Here is a 23,121-nt window from a genome sequence, read left to right as displayed (position 1 = left end):
ATGTGAAATTTAGCTGTGTTGTTACAGGTTATGAGGCCCCAGCAGAAGAAGAAAGAGAGTCAAAGGGAGTGCAACTGATATTTTTCATCCCCTTTTTCAAAAACCACAAAAGCAGCCACACAAAAAAAAAAAAGGAAAAAAAAAAAAAAGAAAAAAAGGCTGGAGAGAAGCAGCGCTCGCATCCGAGAAAACATTTCTTGTGAGTTAGAATAAATTACAGAGGGCGATGCAAATCCTGCTAGAAATCACTATTTGGAGAAGCAAAAGGAAGAATTATATCTCTCTTGACATTCAAGAGCTGAAAACACATCCTCCTCCTTGCCCCCCTCCCCAAAATTAATCCTGGCTCCAGAACAGCACCTGCACCCTGAAAGGCCTAAAGCAGTTTTCACCAAAAACACCTCATCCCACCCCATTCCCAGGGAAGAATTCCTCCAGCATCCAACTCAAGCAAGCCTCTGGGTTTTGCTAAAGACAAAAAGGAAAAAGAAACTCATGCATCTGTTTTAAATCCCCTGAGTTTGGATTATTTTATCAGCCTGAGCAGGAGGCACAGCATCCTTCCTACCTCCACACCAACCTCTCCCTGAGGCCAGCAAAGAAACCCTTCCCAAAACACTCTTTACTTACCCAAAATGACCCAAAGCATTCTAGAGTTGAGGTGAAACCCCACAGCAGCAAGAAGCAGGATCCTTCCTTCTCAACCAGACCTGGAATCAGCCCTCCCTGAGGGTGCCTTATAAAGGTGAGGAGGAATTTCCCCCCCCACCCCCCTCCCCCTGTTCTCCATCAAAGTTGATTAGTGTGAAACACTAACGAGGCTCTGCTGGCAGAGAAAAAGCCAAGCCTCACCCCTAAAAGCTGGAAGAGAAAAGCAGGGTGCAGAATTTGGGGAGGTTTATCCCTTTCACCCCTTTCCATTACCTGGCTGCATCTCCCACACTGCAAAGTTTGCCTCAGCACTGATCCTCTTTTAATTTACCCCAAAAAGCAAAGCACTGGGACAGCAGGGAATAAAATTCTGTGGGCTGGGGCAGCATTTATTTCCATGGGAGGTGAACAAAGCCCTGAAAGCAGGGGCAAAGAGGGCTCGGAGGGGCTGGCAGGTGTATATTAATAAAAATATTCCATTTAGCCTCAAACCTCATTCCTGTCTGGGCCTGGGGAGGGGGAGGGAGTTCCTCCTGGTGCTGGTAACATGGTGCAGAAGCAGTGCCAGCCCTGCCTGTGAGCAGCCAGGCAGACATGGGCACATCTGGAGCTTATCATAGAATCATAGAATCCTAGAACTGTCTGGGTTGGAAGGGAGCTCAGAGCTCATCAAGTCCAACCCTTGATCCACTCCCCCCGTGGTTCCCAGCCCATGGCACTGAGTGCCACATCCAGGCTCTTTGGAAATATCTCCAGGGATGGAGAATCCACCCCTTCCCTGGGCAGCCCATTCCAATGCCTGATCACCCTCTCCAGAAAGAAATTCTTTCTCATGGCCAACCTAAACCTCCCCTGGCACAACTTGAGACCTCTTGTGCCCTCTTGTCTTGCTGAGAGTTGCCTGGGAAAAGAGCCCAACCCCCCCCTGGCTCCAACCTCCTTTCAGGGAGTTGGAGAGAGTGATGAGGTCTCCCCTGAGCCTCCTCTTCTCCAGCCTCAACACCCCCAGCTCCCTCAGCTCTTCCTCACAGGACTTGTGCTGGATCCCTTCCCAGCCTCCTTGCTCTTCTCTGGACCTGCTCCAGCACCTCAATCTCCTTCCTGAGCTGAGGGGCCCAGAACTGGACACAGGACTCAAGCTGTGGCCTCCCCAGGGCTGAGCACAGGGGCAGAATCCCTTCCCTGGACCTGCTGGCCACGCTGTTCCTGAGCCAGCCCAGGATGCCATTGGCCTTCTTGGCCACCTGGGCACAGCCAAGGCTGTCTCACCCCCCAGGCTGGAGAACCAGCCCGTCCTCTAATGCACATGTGGCTGTGGGGGAATGTAGGGGCAGCTCTGATATCCATAAATCAACACGTTACTCGTTTTTGGAGCATTGCAGCCTGGCAGCTGTTACACCAGCACATTGTTAGGAACTGCCAGGCAGTGATACATGGTGCCTTTTACAACATATGTTGACTTTTAGCTGATGTTGTTCCATAATTAGCCCCAGGGAACAGGAATTCCAGGCAGCTGGCTGGCTGGGGGATCTCTGCTAACTTTTCCTGCCCCAGGAGGAAGAAGGGCTGAGCTGGGAGGCCTTGGAGCTGGGGGTGCTCCCATGGACGCAGGAGAAGGCAGGTGGAGCGTGGATGGGAGTGGTACCCAGAGCCCATCACCTGGCATGGAGCAGGTCCTGTTCCTTGCTCAGGTCTGTGAGCACTTCAGAGCCATAATAAGAAGGAAAAGAAAACCCCTAAGGGACCTGGGAGCTTCCTTCTGGCTGGAGCCCTGAATTTCCAGCTCAAGCCAGGGTCAGAGCCCTGGAGGTCTGGGATGAGGAGAGGACCCTATGTGAGGGAGAAGATGCAGGCAGAGGATGACTCCCTGGAAAGGGAAGGAGCAGATGGTGGAGTTAATGAGTGGAAAGGGTAGATGCAGGGATGGACAAAGAGACAATGAAGGAAATGCAATAATGGATGGCTGAGCTTCTCCCCAGATGAGGAAGAACGTGCTGAGTGAAGTCTCCTCACAGCCTGGCTCCTGTTTCAGAGGAGTAAAACTTTCCTGCTCCACCAAAACAAGTGTACTCAGATGATGTTGTTGGTCTCCCTAAAGCAATGCTCAGCTCTGTGCTCTCATCCCAGCAGTGGAGATCCCCAAAGGGATGACATGGGCTGTAGGGGGGGAACCTTAAGCTGATTTCCCCTCCTCACCACTGTGGCTGCCTGAACTTTCAAAAAAAAAAACCAAACAAACCACAAAAAGAAAACCAAAAAAAAAAAACCCCAACAAACAAACACAAAAATGCAAAAAAAAGAGGAGAGGAAAATAAATCAATAAGACACAAAGATAAATTCACTTCTCAGCACTTGCATGTTGCAGCCAGTTCCTCTGGATGTGCCGTGGGGGCTGCATAATTCATAAACTCACCAGAAAGATGCAAATAGTGCAGAGTTCCCACCAGGCTGGCCCAGAAGGGCCCAGCTCCCTCCTCCTCAATATTTTCACCTCCCTGTGCTGGTGAGGTGGGAGCAATGGGCATTAACCACCAACTTCTCAGATGGAAAAATACATTATTAGTCATCCTGGTACCACCATGGACTTGTTTCATCCCTCTGAGCATCCCTTGAGCAAATCCCATCCTGTTTTCCCTAGGAGAAACACACAGAGTGTGAGACACTGGCAGGAGAGCCAATCCAGGGTGGAGGAAACAAAAATAATAAGAATTTAAAATTAAAAAAAATAAAAATAATAAAAACCAAGCATCTGCTGGATGGTGAGGCTGGAAACCAAAGCACAAACACCAAACATGTTTGCAAGATGTAAGGGGGAAAAATTAATCTTGGAAATTGGCAGAAGATTTGAGATAGCTGGAGAGCAATCAGTGCTTCCCTTCATGCCTGGAGGAACTGACAAACTTTGCATAAACAATTTTCCTTCCCTCTGATCTGCAAACGCTGCCACCAAGCACCTGACCCCAGCCCCCTGCCTAGGAGACAAGGACTGGGACACAACCCAGCCCAGAAGGACCCTTCCAGAAAAGGGAAGAGCAGCAGGAAGGGGAAGGATGCAATGGGAGAAGGTTCAGCAGCATCTGCTCCAAGCTCAGCTTCTGATTTCTGGTCTGGAGACCCTGGGTGACTCCCTCAGCAGCAGCCCTCAGCCTGGCCACCTCGACCCCCATGGGCAAACCCCTTTCCCTGCCTGGTTAAGTTCCCACCCCCATGAAAGAGGGGCTTAAACTAGTCAAAAAAACCAACCTCCCAGCAGCAAACACCAACCCCCCCCCCCAGACTGCACCACCTCAAGATGTGCACCAGCCCCAGAATATTAATGTGATGGAGGATTTTGTCCACTTCAGCCAGGCACCAGCTCCAGCACACAGCAGAGAGATACCAGGAGCTCAATTTGTGTTTGCCTAAGCCAAGGAGAAAAATCTAATTAAACATGGCACCGGGGCTTGGAGGAGCTGGGGATGGGGCTGGAATATAAATCTCTGCTGCTTCCTGCAGATCAGAGGGCAATATTAATAAACCCACCGAGGGGGACTGGAGGATCAGCTGGTAATATTGATAAATGTAAAGCAAAGACAAAAACAAGCCAAGGAATATTGGATGATAATGCTGATAAAAACACGATGGGGACCATGGTGACAGCAGCCACCTTGCTTACTGGGCAGGTGGTGGCACAGGGAGGTTTCCATGGTGGGGCTGGGGAGGGTAGGAGAAGATCCAGGAGCTCCTGGGATCTTGGTGTAACTGAAGTAAATACACTGGAATAATACTGGAAGTCAACACACATTAAATGAACATTAATTAAGATGCTGCCTGATGTCTGAGATTGTCATTTTTTCCTGGTGAATCCTGCTGGCCACTGGCAGGGCTTGGATAACACTCACTTCTGGGTTTGTCCTTCTTCAGCTGAACCACTGCACATCTTCTGGATGCAGGGCTTGAGGGCTGAGGAGCAGCAGAGTGAAATACAAACACTGAGTGTCTCCCCTCTTCCCTGCTGTGTAGGTTCCCTTCCAGATGTGGCAGCAAAGAAGAAGAAATCAGTCAGGTTTTTGTTGCCTTCTTCCTCGGATTCTGAGGTACTTTCTGTGAAAGACAGGGAGGTTTCTGTGCTGGGGCTGGGGAGGGAAGGAGGAAGATCCAGGAGCTGCTGGGGTCTTGGTGTAACTGAAAGGCTGCTGGGCTGAAGTGGGGAAGTGCTTCTCAGGGGTGAGATTCAGGACCTCAGGCATTTCTTTGTGCTGCTTCAGATTTCCTTGGGCACATGGAAGCCTTCTACAAGAAAGCTCAAGAAAGTCTTCCTTCTTCTTTAGGCAGACACAGTCTTTTTAGAGCAGTCAGTGGATGATAAAGCAGATGCTTCTTTCTGCTCCTTCCAGCTGTTTTCTTTGATCTCTTTCAGAAGGAATCATACCAAGACGAAGAGGATGAGGAGAAGCAGAAGAGGGAATGCAGCAGGAAAGAGGAAAAAACTGCAATTCCCACATCTGGGCCCCTCAGCTCAGGAAGGAGATCGAGGTGTTGGAGCAGGTCTAAAGGAGGCAACTGGGCTGGTGAAGGGACTGGAGCACAGATCCTATGAGGAGAGGCTGAGGGAGCTGGGGGTGTTGAGGCTGGAGAAGAGGAGGCTCAGGGGAGACCTCATCTCTCTCTCCAACTCCCTGAAAGGAGGTTGGAGCCAGGGGGGGGGTTGGGCTCTTTTCCCAGGCAACTCTCAGCAAGACAAGAGGGCACAAGAGGTCTCAAGTTGTGCCAGGGGAGGTTTAGGTTGGACATGAGAAAGAATTTCTTTCTGGAGAGGGTGCTCAGGCATTGGAATGGGCTGCCCAGGGAAGGGGTGGATTCTCCATCCCTGGAGATATTTCAAAAGAGCCTGGATGTGGCACTCAGTGCCATGGGCTGGGAACCACGGGGGGAGTGGATCAAGGGTTGGACTTGATGAGCTCTGAGGTCCCTTCCAACCCAGCCAGTTCTAGGATTTTATGATTGATCTTGGTCCCTTTGGGTAGCAGCATAAACAGCACTGCTGATCTGAAAAGGTTTTCTTGCTCTCAGGAGATGCAGAGCTGCCAGAGAAGCAGGGAGGGGATGTTCTCTGGTGGGGTTTTTGTGTCTACAGCTTAAGGAACTTTCTTGTCAGATGGAGAAAGAGCCTGAGGCAGACATGAAAGGAGAAAGATGAAGGAGGAGTGACCAACCCCTGGTTGCTCTCTGCTCAGACAAGGTAAAGTGCAAACACTCTGCCCCTTCCCTGTAACATGAACACAGCAGCTGAAGTTCTTGCCCATGCTCTTGCCCACGTGCTCTGACAGTTTAGCAGCTCCAGAGAAAAACACAGAGAAGGTACCTGGTGCTTTATTTGAAAACAACAAGTAAAAAATTCACAAATGTTCTAGAAGCAAAGACAAACATGAACTAGAAACATGAACAAAAAAAGGCTGGCTACTCCTTCTTGATTTTTTTCAAGGGAGGTTCCATTTGAGAAGAAGAGTTTGTACCAGAGGGAGACTTGGACCTTAAAAAAAAAAAACAAACAACACAACAAATAATTGATTCCAAACAATCTCCCCAGTTTGATTTAGCTTTCTGGTTTTTTGTTTTCTTCTCCAGGTACTGATATCAAAGCTTCTTTCAGCTACAGAAATAATGTCAGTGCCAGTCAAACAAGGAGATAACTTGTCAAAGTTCCTGCTTACAGGACAGAAAAACTTCTGTGTTCATCACAATTCTAAGAAACAAAACTTGGCCAAGGTGAGAAAATATATATTGTGTGCAAATACAAAAGGTGAACATCCCACTAAGAGCTGAGAATTCCTGCATGTTTTAGGGACTATTTCAGAATTACTTTTGTCTTGTTTTAGTTATTATTGGAAAAAACCCACTTTGACATTCTTGTTATGTCAGAGGCACTTTACTGTAACTACACCATGAGGTGCTATCAATATTTTGTAAATTCTGAGTTTTGTTTTATCTCTAAGCTTTTATAAACACAATGCACCCTTACAACCCAGCTAGAACAACTCTGTACCAAAGGGAAGGACTAAATGAACACTTCAGTAATAGATAAAACTAAGACTCCTTTTCCTCCAGCTCAGAGAAAGCAGCTTGGCCATTTGGAGAGGACTAAACTGAAGAAATTTTAAAATGTCCTAAAACAACAGCATTGACTTTTCCAATCATTTGTTCAATGCAGATCCACTGATTTGTTAAAAAGAAGTCTGGAACCTGATTTTTACTGGGAGATCAATTTCTTCTTCTTCCTATTCATTCAGAAACCAAAGGGCAGATTTCCATCAAAGCCTGCAGGTTTGTTTCATTTCTCTGTGTAATTAGGGCTTCCTCATAGAGCTTTTCTTTTCCAGAGTCCTCTTTTCAATCATGTATTGGAATTTCATTGTAATTAATCTCAGTGTTAGCAGAGATCCCCTGTGCTGGAGCCAGCTGAGATGAAGCCATTTCAGATGTAATTCCCTCTTGTGCTCTCCTCAGCTCCCTGTGCATCCTTCTCTCATTGCAACCCAGCCACTATAAAAGTTATGTGTTATGGCCTTGTTTAGCAAGTCCCAAGTAGTCATCTATAGAGCTTACATTTAGAGTTAGAGAATGAGAATTAGAATTATAATTATATAATTAGAGAATGCTTACATTTCCCTGGGTGTTTGGCCAGCTGTGGAGCACAATGTACTGGTACTGACTCGATGACCTGATGGAGTGGGGAGAGGGGAAACAAAAAAAAAACCACCCCATTAAGTTTATCTGAAATCACTTAAAAAAACCCCGAATTCTCTATTTCTAGTTCCTTACCACTGGTGGTTGGGACTTGCTCTTTGGGGCCAAGAAGACTTGGAGAGGCTGCAGGAACCTGAGAGCCCTTGGGAATACAAGCAAAGAGTTGGAAAAAGAACTCCACTAAAATATAAGAATCAGCACATCCACTGACAGAAACCTCACCTTCTCACCCCAGAAACTGCTGAATAACCAAGAGGAAGGTCTGGGAAGTTCAGTGGCACTCACCAGAGAAGAGGAAGAGAAACCAGTCCTGAGTGGGGGTGGCTGCTGCTGTCTCTTCTTCCTGAGCCTGTTTGTGTAGCCAGTTCCATTCCTGAAGTTATTCACTAGCTGGAAATAAAAAGCTGATTTGAAATGAACAGAGCCCTCTGCAAATGGCATTTGCTCTTTTATTCCTACCCGTGCTCTCAATCTGAAAAAATAAAGATCAACTTATAAATGGTGAAACACATCACACTGAGCACTGTTTGTGGCTGGGAGCTCAGAGTATCTGTATTTGAAGTACTTCAGTGTAAACTCTGAATTTCAAAGTGGAGCAATCACATTAAACAGGAGGATGGTGTGAACTTGTCAGGTTATCTCTAAACACTTGTGAGCTTCCCTGAAAACAGGTAATCTATTTGAAAATTAATATGGCCTTAGAATCACAGGATCATAGGAGGTCACACAGGAATATTTCCAGGTGGGCTTTGAATGTCTCCAGGGAAGACACTGAAGCAGCCTCCAACAGCTCAGTCCCCAACCTGTACTGGTGCCTGGGGTTGTTCTTTCCCGGATGCAAACTTACTCAATGTAGCCTTCTGTAAGGAGGTATAAATGAATATAATTCTTCCCTTTCAGCTTTCTACAAGTAGGCATTTCTCCAAAACAGTCCATGTAAAAGTCATCACATTACCTGGCGTAAGCACTTGTTAGCAACCAGGGTGTCAGGAGAGACATTTGACTGCTGACAGGTTGGGCAGGTGTGTTCTTCAGACTCCAGTAATGCTGTTCTAATACCTGTGTAGAATCAGCAAAACAGTATTGAAGCAAATCAGGGGGGTTTTGGTGTTCTCATAAATCCTAAAAACACCTGTGTGGTTATATGGTGAATATGACCTTCAATGCACGGCACCAAGATATAAATACTCAATAGTGTGACAAAAAAATTTCTAGGATGTTGCAAATAACAATATGGTTTTGGTATTTCATTGTAAGAATATTTAAGAAGGGCCTGTGCCTGGATGCTTCATTTAGCCTTCTTTCTACTCTCTTAGTCTCTTTTTTTTTTTTTTTTTTTTTAACACAGTGGAAAGGCACCAGAGCTGGCTGTAGAATTTAGTGAGACAAAAGGGCTGTGGACAAACTACACTGACTGTCATCACTTGCACAATTACACACTCTGCCCATACACCCCCTTATTTAAATGGGATTTAACTAGACACATTAAAAAAAAGCAAAGAGCTTTCTCCTTTTTTTTTCCTCTTTTCAACACCAAGTGTCCTTTTCAAGGGTGGACTTCAGTGTGAAACGAAAATGCAAACAAAGCAACTTTGTCATCTCCTATTTTTGCTCTCAGGAGCTCACATGTGATTATTTTGACTTAAAACATGCAAAGAACACTTACACTCATCACAGTAACTGTTCCCACAGCAGGGAATGATAGCAGCATCAGTCAGCAGAGCTTTGCAGATGGGACACAAGAACTCTTCAGGAATGGTATCATCAGAGAAGGATGGTGATGGCTTTTCTGATGAAAAGGCACGATTTTCCTTCTTTCCTCTAGCATAAGCTTCTCTGGAAGAGGGAGGAAAACCACAAAAGTTAAAGACTTTTAAAAGTCTTTAAAGTCTAAAGGGAAAAATTTTCCAAGCGTTGAATTTTTATCAAATGAAGATAATATGGAATTCTGCTAGCCTCACATTAGACTGCTAAAACATAGCTATTTATTTTCAACTACTTTTTTTGCCACAGATATTTCTGCCTGGTTTTTCTTGTACCCTTTTTGGTCAGTTCAGTTAACTCCATCCTTACGCATTAATAACTGGTACTGCGTATTTCCCAGTCCTTGTCAGCAGTGCTCCCTTTGTTTTGGGATCTTTCACCTCTAGCATGAAGCTCCTTGGAATTCCAGTGCTTTTTTTAATTCTGGAAACAGGCTCAACAGTTTGGCCCTGTTAAGAAAAGAAATGCTGACATATCTCATCCAAACCCCACCCTTAAAATGTAATTTCAGTTATTATTTTACACGGCAAAAACCTTTAATCCCCTCCTTCTACGTAGCACAAAGGTTGCTCCAATTAAATTATTTTTTTTAAATAACAAGGATGTTCTAAAGGTTTGAGCAGTGTATTGAGCTCAACATTGTCTTAACTTCAGGTTTCTTAAGGGTGAAATACCCCTTAACTTACTACTCAGTTGGAGAAGATACACAAATAGGCTTCTCCTCCAAAGCCCAATTCAGAGTGAGGGATTCATTGTGTTCTCTGGGTCAGTCACTGGGGAAATTTATCCTCCCCATCTCTAGATGAAGGTTGAATTTATCTCATGCTTGTGTGTTCACTGACTGATGTTAAGTGGTACAAGCACCCAGAGACTTGTGTAATCAAGGCATGGTTTCAACAGAAACACCTTGTTTTAAGGCAAAATACTGAAAACTGACCTGTCATTAAAAAGACATAAAACCAGAAATATCTCCAGTAATACTACCATACATAAAAATATGCACAGACACAATATTATCTAGAAACAAGAGAATTTTACACTTATAATTCCAGGTTTCCCTCGCATTTTGAAGGTTTTGGCAATACTGACATTTTTATTTAATATAACGATGAACAACTCTTAATAGGAGTAGTCTTTTTTTTTTTTTTTTTTTTTTTTTTTAGGGAGCTACAGAAGCTAAAAAATGAACACCTGAGTAATATCAGAAGTCACCTATAGTCTTACCCCATTTGTTGGGCAGTTCTTTCTATAATGGCCAGGCTTTCCACAACAAAAGCAAATATATGATGGGGGAGGTGGAGCCAAGGTGTTCTTCATGTAACTAGAAGGTTTTGGGGGAAAAAGAAAATGGTGTGCATGTGTTGAAACATCTCCATAGTTTTTCCATCCTCTTCAAAGAAGATGGAATATTTTCCATGCTTACTTGGCTGGGTCATAGTAGCGGCAGGACTGGATCATCATGGCTTTGATTTTGTCCTCTTCAGAGGCATTGGCTCCAGCCAGATCAGCAGTCTGTTGAATGAGGAGTGATTTGACACACATTAAAAACCACATTTCAGCCCAAACAGCCAAAGACAACCCCACTGACTCCATCCTGCAGAGAGCAGCACAACGTGAGTGGAGTCGTCACGAAAACATCCAAAAGTACCACTGGTCCTGAGGATGTTCTGGGGAGTCCTTAGGACATGGTGTGGTGCTCCTAGGCCTGCTAACCCAAGATAAAAGCAGGGTCTATGGGAGAGAATGAATTCTTTTGTCCTCCAAGCAGCTGTCATTCCAGTCACCCACGTGTATTTTGGCTTTCTATGCTACCATTCACAAAACCAACTAAGAAATTTCATAAATTTCATACAGAGCTGTTTTTTCCTCATACACACTTTTTTTCCTCAGTGGTAACCTAATCCAGACTGACAGCTATGAAATAATTTCTATTTCCATTTACAGAAAACTTCATAGAAAGTTGACTAACTTGGATGAACAAGATCTGTTCAGAGAAAACACATCCAAACCCACCCAACACTTTACTGTGAATAGACCAAGATTCAAACATGGAATTTCCCACATCATAATAATCCAGAAATATTTTAAATCCATTACCTCCATGCTAAGCCAATCTGCACTGAAGAGTTAAAACAACTGTTTTGAGCCACTTCATCTTGTGCTTCTGTGTTTTTCTGAAATATTGCCATTTTCTCAACAGATCAAACGTGGTCATCACTTGGCCAGGTTTCACATTTTAAAATAAAGCTGCATATGAGTTTGTGGCACTAAGAACACCTTTAGAGACAGCACTAATGAAGAGCACTTTCTTTTGGTGGCTTCCTTCCAAAAGGACACTTCCCCTGGTTATTCCTGCACGCTCCTTAATTTCTGTGGTGAGAGAGGTTTCCAGCAGGAAAAGATTTCTCTTTCTTGGACATGAACTCCAACGTAAATTTTCAGAAGAAAAAAACAGCTCCTCTGCATCAGGCCCTGACTTCTCCAAACTTTGGCCCTTTCAGTAGCAGTCATTTCACTGGTGAGCATTTCACCTTTTCACAAGGGCAATCACTGGTGCTTTCCCAGCCCAACACCTTGCTGAGCAACTGTGGCAGAAGTTCCACAGTAAAACACAACGTGACAACAGTTCCAGAAAGTCACATCTGCTAACAAGCCACACAAAACACTCCTAAAAATTCCTAGGTTCACTTACACTATGAACAGAGTGTGCATTAAAAAAAAAAAATTAAAATAAAGTGTGCTGCTAGCCACTGTATGAAGGCTACAATTCATGACACTGTTCATCCTTTGAAGAGTGGATCTATAACAAGAGTGACCAGAAAGCAAAAAATAGTTGTCTAATTGTCCATGTTACAGAAACACCCCTAATTTGAGTGTTGCAGACACACTGATATGTCCAGAACTTACAGCCAACTCAACTACTCCACAAAAGTTGTGTTTCCAGCACAAAATTAACAAAACAGTGATGGTAAACAGCTTCTGAAGGGATGCCTTGTGCCTTGAAGATGAGGAATACTGCAGGATTCCCCTGAGGCTGATCAGGTACTCCCCCTCCTGTTTTACCAAGTTGGAAATTATCCTTGATAGATTAGGATCAAAATAGGAACATACTGTAAAGTTAAAACAAATACATCAGATTATTAAAAATCAAAGTTTTGGTCACATATCAAGAGTTATCCAGCTATGGATCACAGCATAAGATTTAAAATAACAAAGCAAAGATTCCTTTTTGTTTTTCTAAAGTATTTGACAAGACTCTACATATACCTCAATAAGTTGGGCCAGAGAAAGAGGTGCAGAGGAGTCACTAATCTGTTCACAAAAAAAAAAAGAAAAAAACAGGAGTGTAAATATACAAGAAATAATTAATCCATCTTAATTAGATAAAATCCTAAGAACATAGTTGGCATAAATTAATTCTGTGAATTGTTAGGGTCACACTACACTAACTCCCACTCACAGTGAGGGACAGAAAGGAATTCAAACTGCTCAGTACCAGAATTACCAATGTCAGATTCAGGACTTTTAGATATACACAGAGAAAGTATTTAATTTGAAATATTACCCAATATTACTCCCTGAGCATCAGAGGCCCTGTTTTGGGAAGAATACAGGCACAGTTGAATTTCCATAATCTCATAACAGTTTCTTAAGCAGTCAAAACCAATAATTGGGGGTTAGTGTAATGCCTCATCCCACTCCAGTAGTTCTACTTAAAAATCCAGATGAAAAATAAAATTCAAAAAAGCATTTAGTCATTTTTACACTACAAGGATTATTTTGGGATGCAGAGTTACATACTGTCTTCCACCCCATCAACACCTAGACCATTACCAGTCAGGTATTTCCTTGTGTTCCTTATTCATATTTTAGCAGCAGGACGGTGCTTTCAAAGCTGTAGAAAAATGCTGCCACTTTTCCCAGTGTCAATAACAACTGAGAAAAGAAAGTCTGAACCTTGGAGAAATGGATGCAGCAGGCAATGCTGAAGCATCCAGATAAAAACATATCCTGCAGGCAAAAGTGAGAGGATTGACAGTGCTTTTAAACACAAAGGCACCAGGCTCTAATCTTGTGCCAAAATTTATACAGGGCTTTAGGTATTTTCATGTGCACACTATTAAACTGGATGGCTTTATCTGTTAAAAGTCCAAAAATCACCTGCAGAACTGAAGAATCCCACCTTGGCAAGCAGGGACAGATAAATTGATGGCAATCTATTGAAGATGTCTGTGTACTCAGAGGGATCCAAACTGTTTTACTTCAATTAGACAGTTTTGGGAAGAAATTATTTACAGACAAAAAAAGGAAGGATTTAGTGGCACAGAACTGTCCTCAAAATGTTTAGGATATGGTGGTTTCAGTATTAGGTTGAATGGAAAGTTAAAAAGTCCCAAGTTTAACAATAACAGTGGATTTTGTTAATATTTTCAATAAATATTAGCCAGAAGAACCCTGTGCAAATGAGGGCATTACTGTTTTGCTATGTTGAATCAAATATATTGTCTTTACAACAGCAACTGTGTTTTAATGGAAAATATATGGAATTAACATTTGGAAAATCAATACAAGGTTACACTGTTTAGAAGGAAATGTAGGAAGTGTGAAACTGTGTTTTTACATACAGCTTTTGGTGCTCCACTCACTGCCTCCATCTGCCTTCTGGATGTTCCACTCACTGGTTCTGATCTGCTTCTAGAAGAACAAATAAAGGTGATCAGAGCTTCAATTAAAGCACTTGCACTCAACCTTAATTAGTGAAAATAGAGTCTAAAATGTGAACATCAGATATGTGCTGATATTCTGGCCAATGGGGAAAGTTATTTGCACACTAAAATTGGGCATACCTCAGCTCTTAGTGAATAAAAAACCTCCAGAAATCACATTTCACCACTGTCACAAGTGCTTCTAAGAACATGAAAGGTTCAGAGGAATTCCTCAGTTATTTGGAGAAGTATCTGCATGCTACATGTGGTCATGGGACCACAGCCAAAAAACCAAACCATCCATCATCCCAATGGTCCCACGAGCAGCAGCAACTAAAGGACTGCTATAAAATTCATGGCCAAATAGAGAGGCTTGTGCTTCCTGCCACTGGTAGAACCATCATGCTCACAATTACAGCAGCACACATCAGGAAAATGAGGAAATAGAAGAAGATTTACCCTGCAAAACACACTACAAAGTCAGTAATGCAGTTTGGAAGGTTTCTCCTTGACTGCAGCACCCGTTCATGATTCCCAAACATTACCCTACCTGTTGTGTCTGAAATATTTCCAGAAAGCTCAGAAAATTGGTTTATTTTAAAGAATGGACCAGCAGTGCCATTTTTTACTGATACACACACACAGGTATTTATTGAATCATTGATGCCAGCAGCATCTGACCTCTCATTTCAGGCCATGCAACCAGAAACAGGATGCATTGACCAGAGAACATATATGCTCATATATATTTATATTATGCCCCTCCAAACTGAGCCACGATCACAAGCACACAGCTGTGGAGTCCAGAATTAACAGGCAGGGCCTTGAAAGTTCTGCAGCAGCTACTGCAGTGATGGTTTACAAGGAGAGGCACCTCAGAGCTCAGGGTTTTCTGTTTCCTGGGTACCAGGGTGCTGCTGTCCCTATTTGTTCATTGAGGACCAACATCAGAAAGCTATGGCAAAACCACAAGCTAATGGTTTGTGCTGGTTGTGGTGCAGAGGTCCAGTTTTAAATCAGTTGAAAAGATGACCATTCAAAGAGTACAAATGGAGCAGATAGAGAAGGGGGCTGGGTGAACACTTAGATGACAGAAATAATTGTTGTGCCAGGATTCCATGTGTAGATGTCCTCCATAAATCTTAAGATTTATATATATTTTTATAAGCCTTAGAATAGTGACAAGTAACATTTGGGGCCAAACTAAAGGGATTCTTGAGTTTTAGGGCTGGAAGGGATTACCCTTTCCTCACACTTGCACAGAAGGCAATACTTTTGAATATTGTTCTTTTACTTTTGCCTGAAAAGGACATTGTCTTTAGAAAACTCATTGGAATCCCTTCTCAGTGAAACTTCTAATTTTTGAGGTTCAACATCTCTTTTCCCAGTAGCTAGGATGAAAAGACTCCAGACACCATCTGGATGCCTCTGTAAGCCAATACCCATAAAAAAAGTTACAAAAAAACCCCCAGAATGTTTTGTGGATACTTACAGAACATTTGTTTTGCTGGTATTTTTAACTGGGATTCTTCTAACAGTTACTGATGAGTTCTTAGGAATTAGCATATTATCATCTGTGTATTCTAAAACCAACATAAATACAGAAAAAATAGTCAGTTAAGAGTGTACATTGGCAAGGAATTAAATGAACTTAAAATAGTTGGACAGCAAAAGGAGCTCCGAAGTCACTCGAGTCTGCTGGAGCAGGAGGTCCTGGCTGAGCTGAAGCTGATTTTCCTTGTTTGGTACAGAACCCAATAGATTTAAAGATGAAAACAAATCCCAGGAAACCCAACCCTGAATGAACCAGAATCCAAAGACTGACCAGTTGGACCCTGCAACACAACAGGCATCTGGCCATGGCATGAAACCCCTGCATCCTTGTTTTCGTAGCTGATAAATAAAAAATGATTCACCAGCACTGCTGATGCTCAGGACTGACAAGACACAGACTTCTCCCATTTCTGACCACTACTTCATCCATACTACTCACAGGCTCAGTGCTTTTTACATTTACATGGCACCAAAAGTGGCAGTGCTAGACTCTGGATCATGGAATTCTAGGGTCTGGGGTGTTGGGGATGGAGTTTGAGCTGGATTTCACAAGTAAGAAGCAGAATTGGCTCAAACTTAAGTGGTGTCTCTCCTCTTTAATCTTCCATCTGAAATACATACTGAGCACTGCAAACCCATGATAATCTCTAATATTAAGTAACATAGTTGAGCTTGGAGAAGAACTTGTAATGGGCACAGCACAGGGTGCTCAGGGAGAGGCACTCACAGCCCAGCTTGGACCTACTCTGTCCCTCTCACACAATGCTTCCAGGATTACCTGGTTGCTATGGCCACTACCTCAGCATTCCACCTGGGGTGTTCCATCCCAACAACCTCAAGGCCAGCCTGGCACCACCCTGGGATGCTGCTGTTCTTGCTGTCCCCCCCATCCTGGCACCACCCTGGGGTGCTGGTGCAGCTGTTGTCCCCAAGCCGTTTTTGGGGTTGTACCCGTAGTTGATCCTTGTGTCAGTTTGATCAAGAATCAATAAAATCATATAACCTACGTGGGAGTGTGCTGTAAATTGGCACCTGTGAACATGGTTGGATTGTTTAGCAAAAGCAAGACTCTTTCTTAGGCCAGAGTCTGCCTGGAAAAGAAGTCAAATCTAGGAAAGAACCCTGGTGAACAGCTCTTTGATACCCAAGATACTGCAAATTCCTATAAAGCATTATGTGCTGTCTTTGAAAGCAGTATCTGCCCCTTTCCTCTTTTTCTCTCTGTTTTCTCATTCTCTGTCCCCTTTCTCTGCCTTCTCTGTCCCCCACTGTTCTCTTCCTCTGACCCTCTTTTTTTACTCTCCCTCTGTCCCTCCCTTTTTCTCTTTTTTTCTTTCTATTTCTCTCTCCCCTTCTGTTTCTCCTCTCTTACCCCCCCTCCTCATTGTCCCCCTCTCTGCCTCGTCTTCCCCACACACACCTCTTCTGTCCCCTCCTCTGCCTTCTCTGTCCACCCCCCTCTGACTTCTGTCCTGCCCTCTCTGCCTTCTCTGTATCCCTCCCTTCCCTTCCCCTCTCTGCTTTTCCCTTCCCCTGTCCCCCTCTATCATTCCATGATTTTTATTTTACTCTGTCCCTTTTCTCTTTTTCTCTCTGTTTTCTCATTCTCTGTCCCCTTTCTCTGCCTTCTCTGTCCACCCCCCCCCTCTGACTTCTGTCCTCCCCTCTCTGCCTTCTCTCTATCCCTCTCTTCCATTCCCCTCTCCCCTTTTCCCTTCCCCTCTCTCCTTTTCCCTTCCCCTGACCCCTCTGCTTTTCCAGCCTTTTTTATTTAACTCTGTCCCTTTTCTCTTTTTCTCTGTTTTCTTTCTCCCCCTTCTCTGTCCCCCACTGTCCTCTGCCTCTGTCCCTCTCTTTCTCTTCCCCTGATTTCTCTTTTTTTCTGTTTTCTCTTTCTCTCTCCCCTTCTGTTACTCATCTGTCCCCCCCCTCAGCCTCCTCTGTCCTCCCCCCTCTGACTTCTCTGTCTTTTTTTTTTTTTTTTTTTTTTTATAGAATAGGCTGGGTTGGAAGGGACCTCAGAGATCATCGAGTCCAACCCCTGTCCTCCCCCTCTGCCTTCTCTGTCCCCCTCCCTTTGCCTCCTCACTCCCTTCCCTCCAGGGAACCAAACTTCTCTAAGAACTCCGTGTCACACATGGACCACTTCAAGTTCAACCTCCAAAACACCAACCTAAAGGCAGCTGCCAGAAGAGCAGCTCCAAGAAGAACACCTCTCCTGAAGCCTTTAACACAAGTCACAGATTTTGATGAACACCCTTATTGCTTCCCACCCCGCTCCATCCCTGGCACTGCCACCCTCCTGGTCCCCCCAGATGCTGGCAGGGTGGTCCCTGGGCTGACCCAGATTTTGGGAGGATGAGGCATGAGGAGCAGAGCCTGGGTGCTGCAGTGGGGTCTGCACTGCCACCAGCTGGGAGGTCCCTGAGGTTCTGCATCTGGGGACATCCCAGCCCACCAGAAAACGTGCCCCCCACACACCTTCTCTACTCTGGGCATTGGTGACCTGCAGGTCACATCTGGTCACCTTCAGCTTCTCACGGGCCATGATCTGGCGCTTGAGGTCACGCAGGGAGATGTTTTGGCCATGGAAAGTGACAGTAGAATAGTTGAGCTTGGAGAAGAACTTGTAATGGACACACGACATGGTGCTCAGGGAGAGGCACTCGCAGCCCAGCTTGGACCTACTCTGTCCCTCTCACACAATGCTTCCAGGATTACCTGGTTGCTATGGCCACTACCTCAGCATTCCACCTGGGGTGTTCCATCCCAACAACCTCAAGGCCAGCCTGGCACCACCCTGGGGTGCTGCTGTTCCTGCTGTCCCCCCCATCCTGGCACCCTCCAGGATGCTGGTGCAGCTGTTGTCACAATGAGGGTTAGAATTAGGGGTCAGGGTTAGTGTTAGGGTGGGTTAGGGTTAGTTTTAGGGTTTTATGAACCACAATGCCTACAGATCCAGTGACACTGGGGTGGAAAAAAAGGCATGGAATGTAGAGTAGAATTCTGTATTAAACTTGCTCATTCAACAAAATTCCAACATGGACAGGTGTCTCCAACCCTAAAACCCTATTAGGGGTAGAGTAAGGGTTCAGAGAACAGCAAAGCCTACAGATCCAGTGACACTTGGGGTGGAAAAAGGAATGGAAAGTAGAGTAGAAATCTGCATTAAACTTGTTCATTCAGCAGCTTTCTAACAGGGAAGGTGAAGCTAGAAATGGAATTGCTGAATGATTTCAGACTAAAGGGAAGATTGAATTCCAAGTATTCCTTGAAATTAAGAGGGAAAACTCTGCCTTTAACTGGAAGAAGATATTCCAGGACAGACATTCAGCTCTTGAGATACCATGGGAGCCCTGGGCTAAAAGCACAATTGTCATGGGAGTTGACAGGACACTGCCCAGTTTTCCTCCTGATGAGTTTTGGAGTCAGTTTGGTCTTTAAAAATCTTGAAAGCCCCTCTGTCAGGAACCATGATCCCACAGTCCTGAATCTGCCCAGGGGCTGGAGGCTCCAGGGGATACCAGAGATAGAGATGCTGGGGGTGGTCAAGGTGGCCTCTTCAAGTCCATGGGACCCATTAGGATCCACCCCCGGGTGCTGAGGGAACTGGCAGATGTGGTTGCCAAAATTTCCACAAGTCATGGCAGTCTGGTGAAGCCCCCAGTGACTGGAAAAGGGGAAACATAACCCCCATTTGCAAAAATGGAAATAAGGAAAATCCAGGGAACTCCAGGCCAGTCAGTGCCCAGTAAGATCATAGAGCAGATCCTCCCAGAGGCACTGCTAAGGCAGAAGAATAATGAGGAGCTGACTGGGTGTAATCCACACGGCTTCAGCAAGGGCAAATCAGGCCTGAAAAATCTTGTGGCCTTCTACAAAAAGGTCCCAACATCAACAGACAAGGGGAGAGCACCCAACATCCCTTAGCTGGACCCGAGCAAAGCCCCCAACTATGTCCCACATGACATCCTGTTCTCCAAGCTGATAAAATGTGGGTTTGATGGATGGACCACTGGGGGGATTAAGAACTGGCTTGATGGCTGCACCCAAAGAGTGGCTGTCAACGTGTCCATGTCCAGGTAGAGGTCAGTGACAAGTGGAGTCCCTCAAGGATCAGTATTGGGATCAGTCCTGTGTAACATCTTCATCAGCAACATGGGAAGCAGCATTGAGTGCACCCTCACTGCTGGCCCCAAGCTCTGTGGTGTGGCTGAGATGCTGGAGGAAAGGGATCCCATCCAGAGGGATCTGGACAGGCAGGAGAAGTGGGCCCATGCTGAGAGAGTTGGGATTATTCTGTCTGGAGAAGAGAAGGCTCTAAGGAGACCTTACTGTAGCCTTCCACTATCTGAAGGGGGCTACAAGAAAGCTGGGGAGGGACTTTATAGGATGTCAGGGAGTGACAGGACATGGGGGAATGGATTCAAACTGGAGGAGGGGAGATTTAGACTGGATGTTAGGAAGAAGTTCTTCCCCATGAGGGTGGTGAGACCCTGGCCCAGGTTGCCCAGAGAGGTGGTGGGAGCCCCATCAATCCCTGGAAGTTTTTAAGGCCAGGCTGGATGGGGCTCTGAGCAACCTGAGCTGGTGGGAGGTGTCCCTGCCCATGGCAGGGGGGTTGGAACTGGAGGATCTTAAAGGTCCCTTCCAACCCTGAAAATTCTATGATTCTACTCCTGGGTTCTCATGTCCACCAGTGCTGGGAGCAGCTGAGCTGGCACCACCACCAGTAAGGCTGGAGACTGTGGCACAGCACACCAAGCACCAACACCCAAATCCCAAACACCAAACCTCACAGACCAGACACAAAGCACCACAAACCACACAAACCCAAATCAAACCCCAAACCCCACAGAGTCCTGGACCAGGCACATGTTCCAAGGAGGACATTTATTGGCAGAGGAAGTGCCTCCAGATGAATCAGTACCAAAAAGGTGGTGAAGTTCATCAAGGCAGCTGGGAAAGGAGAGAAAAGAGAGGATCAACCTGGATAAAAGAGGGATGAAAAAGGGAAGTTGCTGCAGAGGCTGGAGTGGGATGCTGGGCCTCCCAGCAGATGGGGTTGGGGCTTTCTTACCTCCTACTACTCTCCTGACAGCAGGACTTGGGCATCAGTGTCCACTCCAGTGTCCATCTGTGGATCCATCTGTGTGGCTTGGTGCACCATGGGGGATGTGCTGCAGCAAGCTGAGGTTAGGGGGTGCAAGGGAACCCTGCCCCAGGCAAGCAGCCAAGGAGCTGTGGCTTTCCACCAGGATCAACCAGAATCCCAGCACGTCCCAGTGGGCACCAGGGGGCTTTTACCTTGAGAGCTGAGCCGTGGTCCTGTCCCCCAGCAGGAGTGGAGCCGTGAGAGACACGTCCTGCTAAAAGCAAAGGGGGACAAGGTGTTCAGGAGCCAAGGGACAGGACCTGGTGGTGGCACAGACACGAGGTAGGTGATGCTTGTGGCCTCCAAAGGTGCAAACAGGAAGGTTTCTCACCCAGGGGAGGTGTTTAACCCCAAAGCACCCTCTGAGAGCATCCCCAGCACCACCCAGCTGCACCTCACTGAGCCCCACAGCCCCATGGATCCCAACCTGTGGGTCTGGAGGAGCTGAGGTGGACTCGACCTGCGGTGCCACCACACCGAGCAGCATCCACCGGAGGAACCTGAGAGTCCCATCTTGGACCTGCAAAGGCAGCAAAGCCCCCATAAGCCAAAGGCACCCAGGCTGGCTCACTGGGGACCAGGTTTTAACATCCTGAGCCCCAACCTCAGCATGAAATCCTGGGAAAACCCCCCCTGGGTTTAAATCCTGGGAAAAACCTCCCTGGATTTAAATCCTGGGCTCCCCTGGGTTGGCACCATCAGCATTTGGTGATGCATTTACCTCGTGCAGCCACCGTTCCACCCGAGAGATCATTCCCACCTGGACTGCAGGGATACCCTGGAAAAGAGGTGGATGCTGGGCAGGAGAAGGTGGGAAACCTGACACAAAGTCCCCACAGGAAAACCCCTTTCTTACCACACCACTTACCGGGACGGGAGCACCGATCCGTTTCCGTGCCATGATATAGGACAGCCAGGTGGCAATGATCATCCTGCCACCCCGTCCCCAACCCAGCACATTGTTGGGTCAGAGCTGGAACCAGCACCCACATTCCTTCTTGGGGGCCCCACAGCAACGGGGACAACAGACAATCCCCCCCCCCAGACCCAAAGCAATGACACCAAGTCCTCTTTTTTTTTTTTTTTTTTTTTTTTAAATTATTATTCTTTTTTTTTTTTTTTTTTTTTTTTAGCAAATGTTTATTTATATCAAAATACAAAACATTTCTGAAGCAGGGTAATGTTACATGAGGAGCAAGTTAATAGAGTCCAAAACCCATCATTCTCCTACAGCATGGCTAGCTGGACGTAACATTGCAACGCTGCCAGAATTTCTTAAGAGTGGGTTAAAATTATAAAAAAAAAACCAAAACAAACCCAAACAAACCCCCAAAAAAAAGTCAATCTATGAACATGCAATGTTACCAGTGATAAACTGATAAGTACTCAGCAGGCCTTAAAAATCCCAACAGGCAGAGACCTAGGGACCAGCTACTCCCAGTAAGGCAGGGCTTCAAACTCTCATTTCTTCCCATTTTTTTTGTTGGCTCATTTGAAGCGTTTAAACTCATTAACTGGCAACAGTCCAAGAGCCAAAGGGACCCCAACTTTCTTGGCAGAGTGGGATTATTGCTTAGAGCTATCAAAGCAGACCCAGCTCCAGGCTGTCCCCGGGGAGGATGGGGAAGGGGAAGGGCTGCCTTGGCCAAGTGCCGTGGAGGTCGGGTTGAGCTGGAAGATGTAAAACCTCCACTGAGTTTTGGGGGGGGAGTGTGTCAGTGGGGCTTTAACCCCCTTATAAAGAGGAGCTCTGAGTTTGCCCGGGCAGTGCATGGGCCAGGAGGAGTGGGCAGAACTCCCAGAGAGGTCTCAGTTACCTGCTGAGGGCAGGCTAGCACCCAGTCGAAAGGAGAGTTTGGGGTGAGGGACCCCCCCTCCCCTCATTTTGTGCCCCTCATCACACAGCTGGGGAGTGATGCTGAAATTTGGCTTCCTCTCCCCGAGGTCCTGGAGTAGCTCCAGGTCATTCCCAGGGATTGTGGTGCTGGATGTGCCACCACCAGTCCCTCCTGCTGGTATTTTATCAGCCTTGGGAGCACTGAGGCCGAGAGCAACAATACAGATACAGAGAGATTATAGAGAGTGTGGAATAAGTTTCTTATAAGGCTTTGGTAGAGCACCATCATGTCAGATTTATTTGTAAATCATTTACAGAAAAAAAGAGCTTACTGAAAAAATAGCGTTTCGTTTCTTTTTTTTTTTTTTTTTTTCCATTTATTTTTCTTCTGAGGAACATACCTGAAAGTTAAAAAAACCAAAGAAAAACCAAACAAAACCCCACAAACAAAAAAAACCCCACAAAAAAACCAACCCTCTAAGTTGCCATCTGGGCTCCCCTCCAAATGCTTATATCTATTTTTGCTGTGTGCAGTTTTCAAACCAAAAGTGACTCAACCCTCCCCCCCTCCCCCCCCAAGACCCACTAACAACCTGTGACACACACAGCCTGCCCAGCTTACAGCAGCCAAAGGTTTGCAGTGCACAAATCAGGAAGAAAACCAACACCAAAAAGATCCAGCAGCTGATGGCTACTTACTTTTTAGTAGAAATTAAAAAAAAAAAAAT

General features: G+C 45.6%; 2 protein-coding genes and 1 long non-coding RNA gene across 4 annotated transcripts; 1 reads left to right on the top strand and 2 right to left on the bottom strand.

Moving 5' to 3' along the window:
- Positions 1-5,751: 5,751 nt before the first annotated feature.
- Positions 5,752-7,796, top strand: LOC139807811 (uncharacterized). The gene is made up of 4 exons (XR_011730691.1): positions 5,752-5,872; positions 6,259-6,399; positions 6,842-6,954; positions 7,445-7,796. It is a non-coding gene; the product is annotated as an uncharacterized lncRNA (long non-coding RNA).
- Positions 7,558-18,134, bottom strand: LOC139807810 (E3 ubiquitin-protein ligase RBBP6-like). Its single transcript, XM_071769213.1, has 10 exons — positions 17,883-18,134; positions 15,340-15,430; positions 13,767-13,836; positions 12,409-12,453; positions 10,565-10,653; positions 10,366-10,462; positions 9,451-9,590; positions 9,044-9,213; positions 8,333-8,436; positions 7,558-7,767 (listed from the first exon to the last, which is right to left on the bottom strand). The coding sequence occupies exons 1-10, from the start codon at positions 18,046-18,048 to the stop codon at positions 7,558-7,560; spliced, it is 1,182 nt and encodes a 393-aa protein (XP_071625314.1). The 5' UTR covers positions 18,049-18,134.
- A 2,127-nt stretch (positions 18,135-20,261) lies between these two features.
- SPATA19 (spermatogenesis associated 19) lies at positions 20,262-21,555 on the bottom strand. Of its 2 annotated transcripts, none has more exons than XM_071769214.1 (6): positions 21,425-21,555; positions 21,278-21,352; positions 20,984-21,076; positions 20,709-20,770; positions 20,482-20,581; positions 20,262-20,360 (listed from the first exon to the last, which is right to left on the bottom strand). In XM_071769214.1, the coding sequence occupies exons 1-5, from the start codon at positions 21,485-21,487 to the stop codon at positions 20,488-20,490; spliced, it is 387 nt and encodes a 128-aa protein (XP_071625315.1). In that variant the 5' UTR covers positions 21,488-21,555; the 3' UTR covers positions 20,262-20,360; positions 20,482-20,487. The 2 variants fall into 2 exon arrangements, with proteins under 2 accessions (XP_071625315.1, XP_071625316.1); XM_071769215.1 differs by having other exon boundaries at positions 21,278-21,334; positions 21,425-21,551.
- Between the last annotated feature and the right edge of the window lie 1,566 nt (positions 21,556-23,121).

This window comes from Heliangelus exortis, chromosome 26, assembly GCF_036169615.1.
Source record: "Heliangelus exortis chromosome 26, bHelExo1.hap1, whole genome shotgun sequence".
NCBI lineage: Eukaryota > Metazoa > Chordata > Aves > Apodiformes > Trochilidae > Heliangelus > Heliangelus exortis.
The sequence above is the reverse complement of the archived record's forward strand: the minus strand, read 5'-3'. Positions and strand labels throughout refer to the sequence as shown.

Bases quoted from the DNA above. Each gene is read 5' to 3' on its own strand.
- LOC139807810 (XM_071769213.1), bottom strand. From the start codon at position 18,048: ATGTCGTGTGTCCATTACAAGTTCTTCTCCAAGCTCAACTATTCTACT. The intron at 15,431-17,882 runs GTGTGTGGGGGG...TGTTGGTTTTAG, and splicing joins CAATGCCCAGAGTAGAGAAG to AATACACAGATGATAATATG. The intron at 9,214-9,450 runs GTAAGGATGGAG...TCCCTCTTCCAG, and splicing joins GCAGTACCAGTTATTAATGC to AGAAGCTTATGCTAGAGGAA.
- SPATA19 (XM_071769214.1), bottom strand. From the start codon at position 21,487: ATGATCATTGCCACCTGGCTGTCCTATATCATGGCACGGAAACGGATC. The intron at 21,353-21,424 runs GTAAGTGGTGTG...TCTCCTGCCCAG, and splicing joins GGATCGGTGCTCCCGTCCCG to CATCCACCTCTTTTCCAGGG. The intron at 20,771-20,983 runs GTTGGGATCCAT...CTTTGCTTTTAG, and splicing joins CAGCTCCTCCAGACCCACAG to CAGGACGTGTCTCTCACGGC.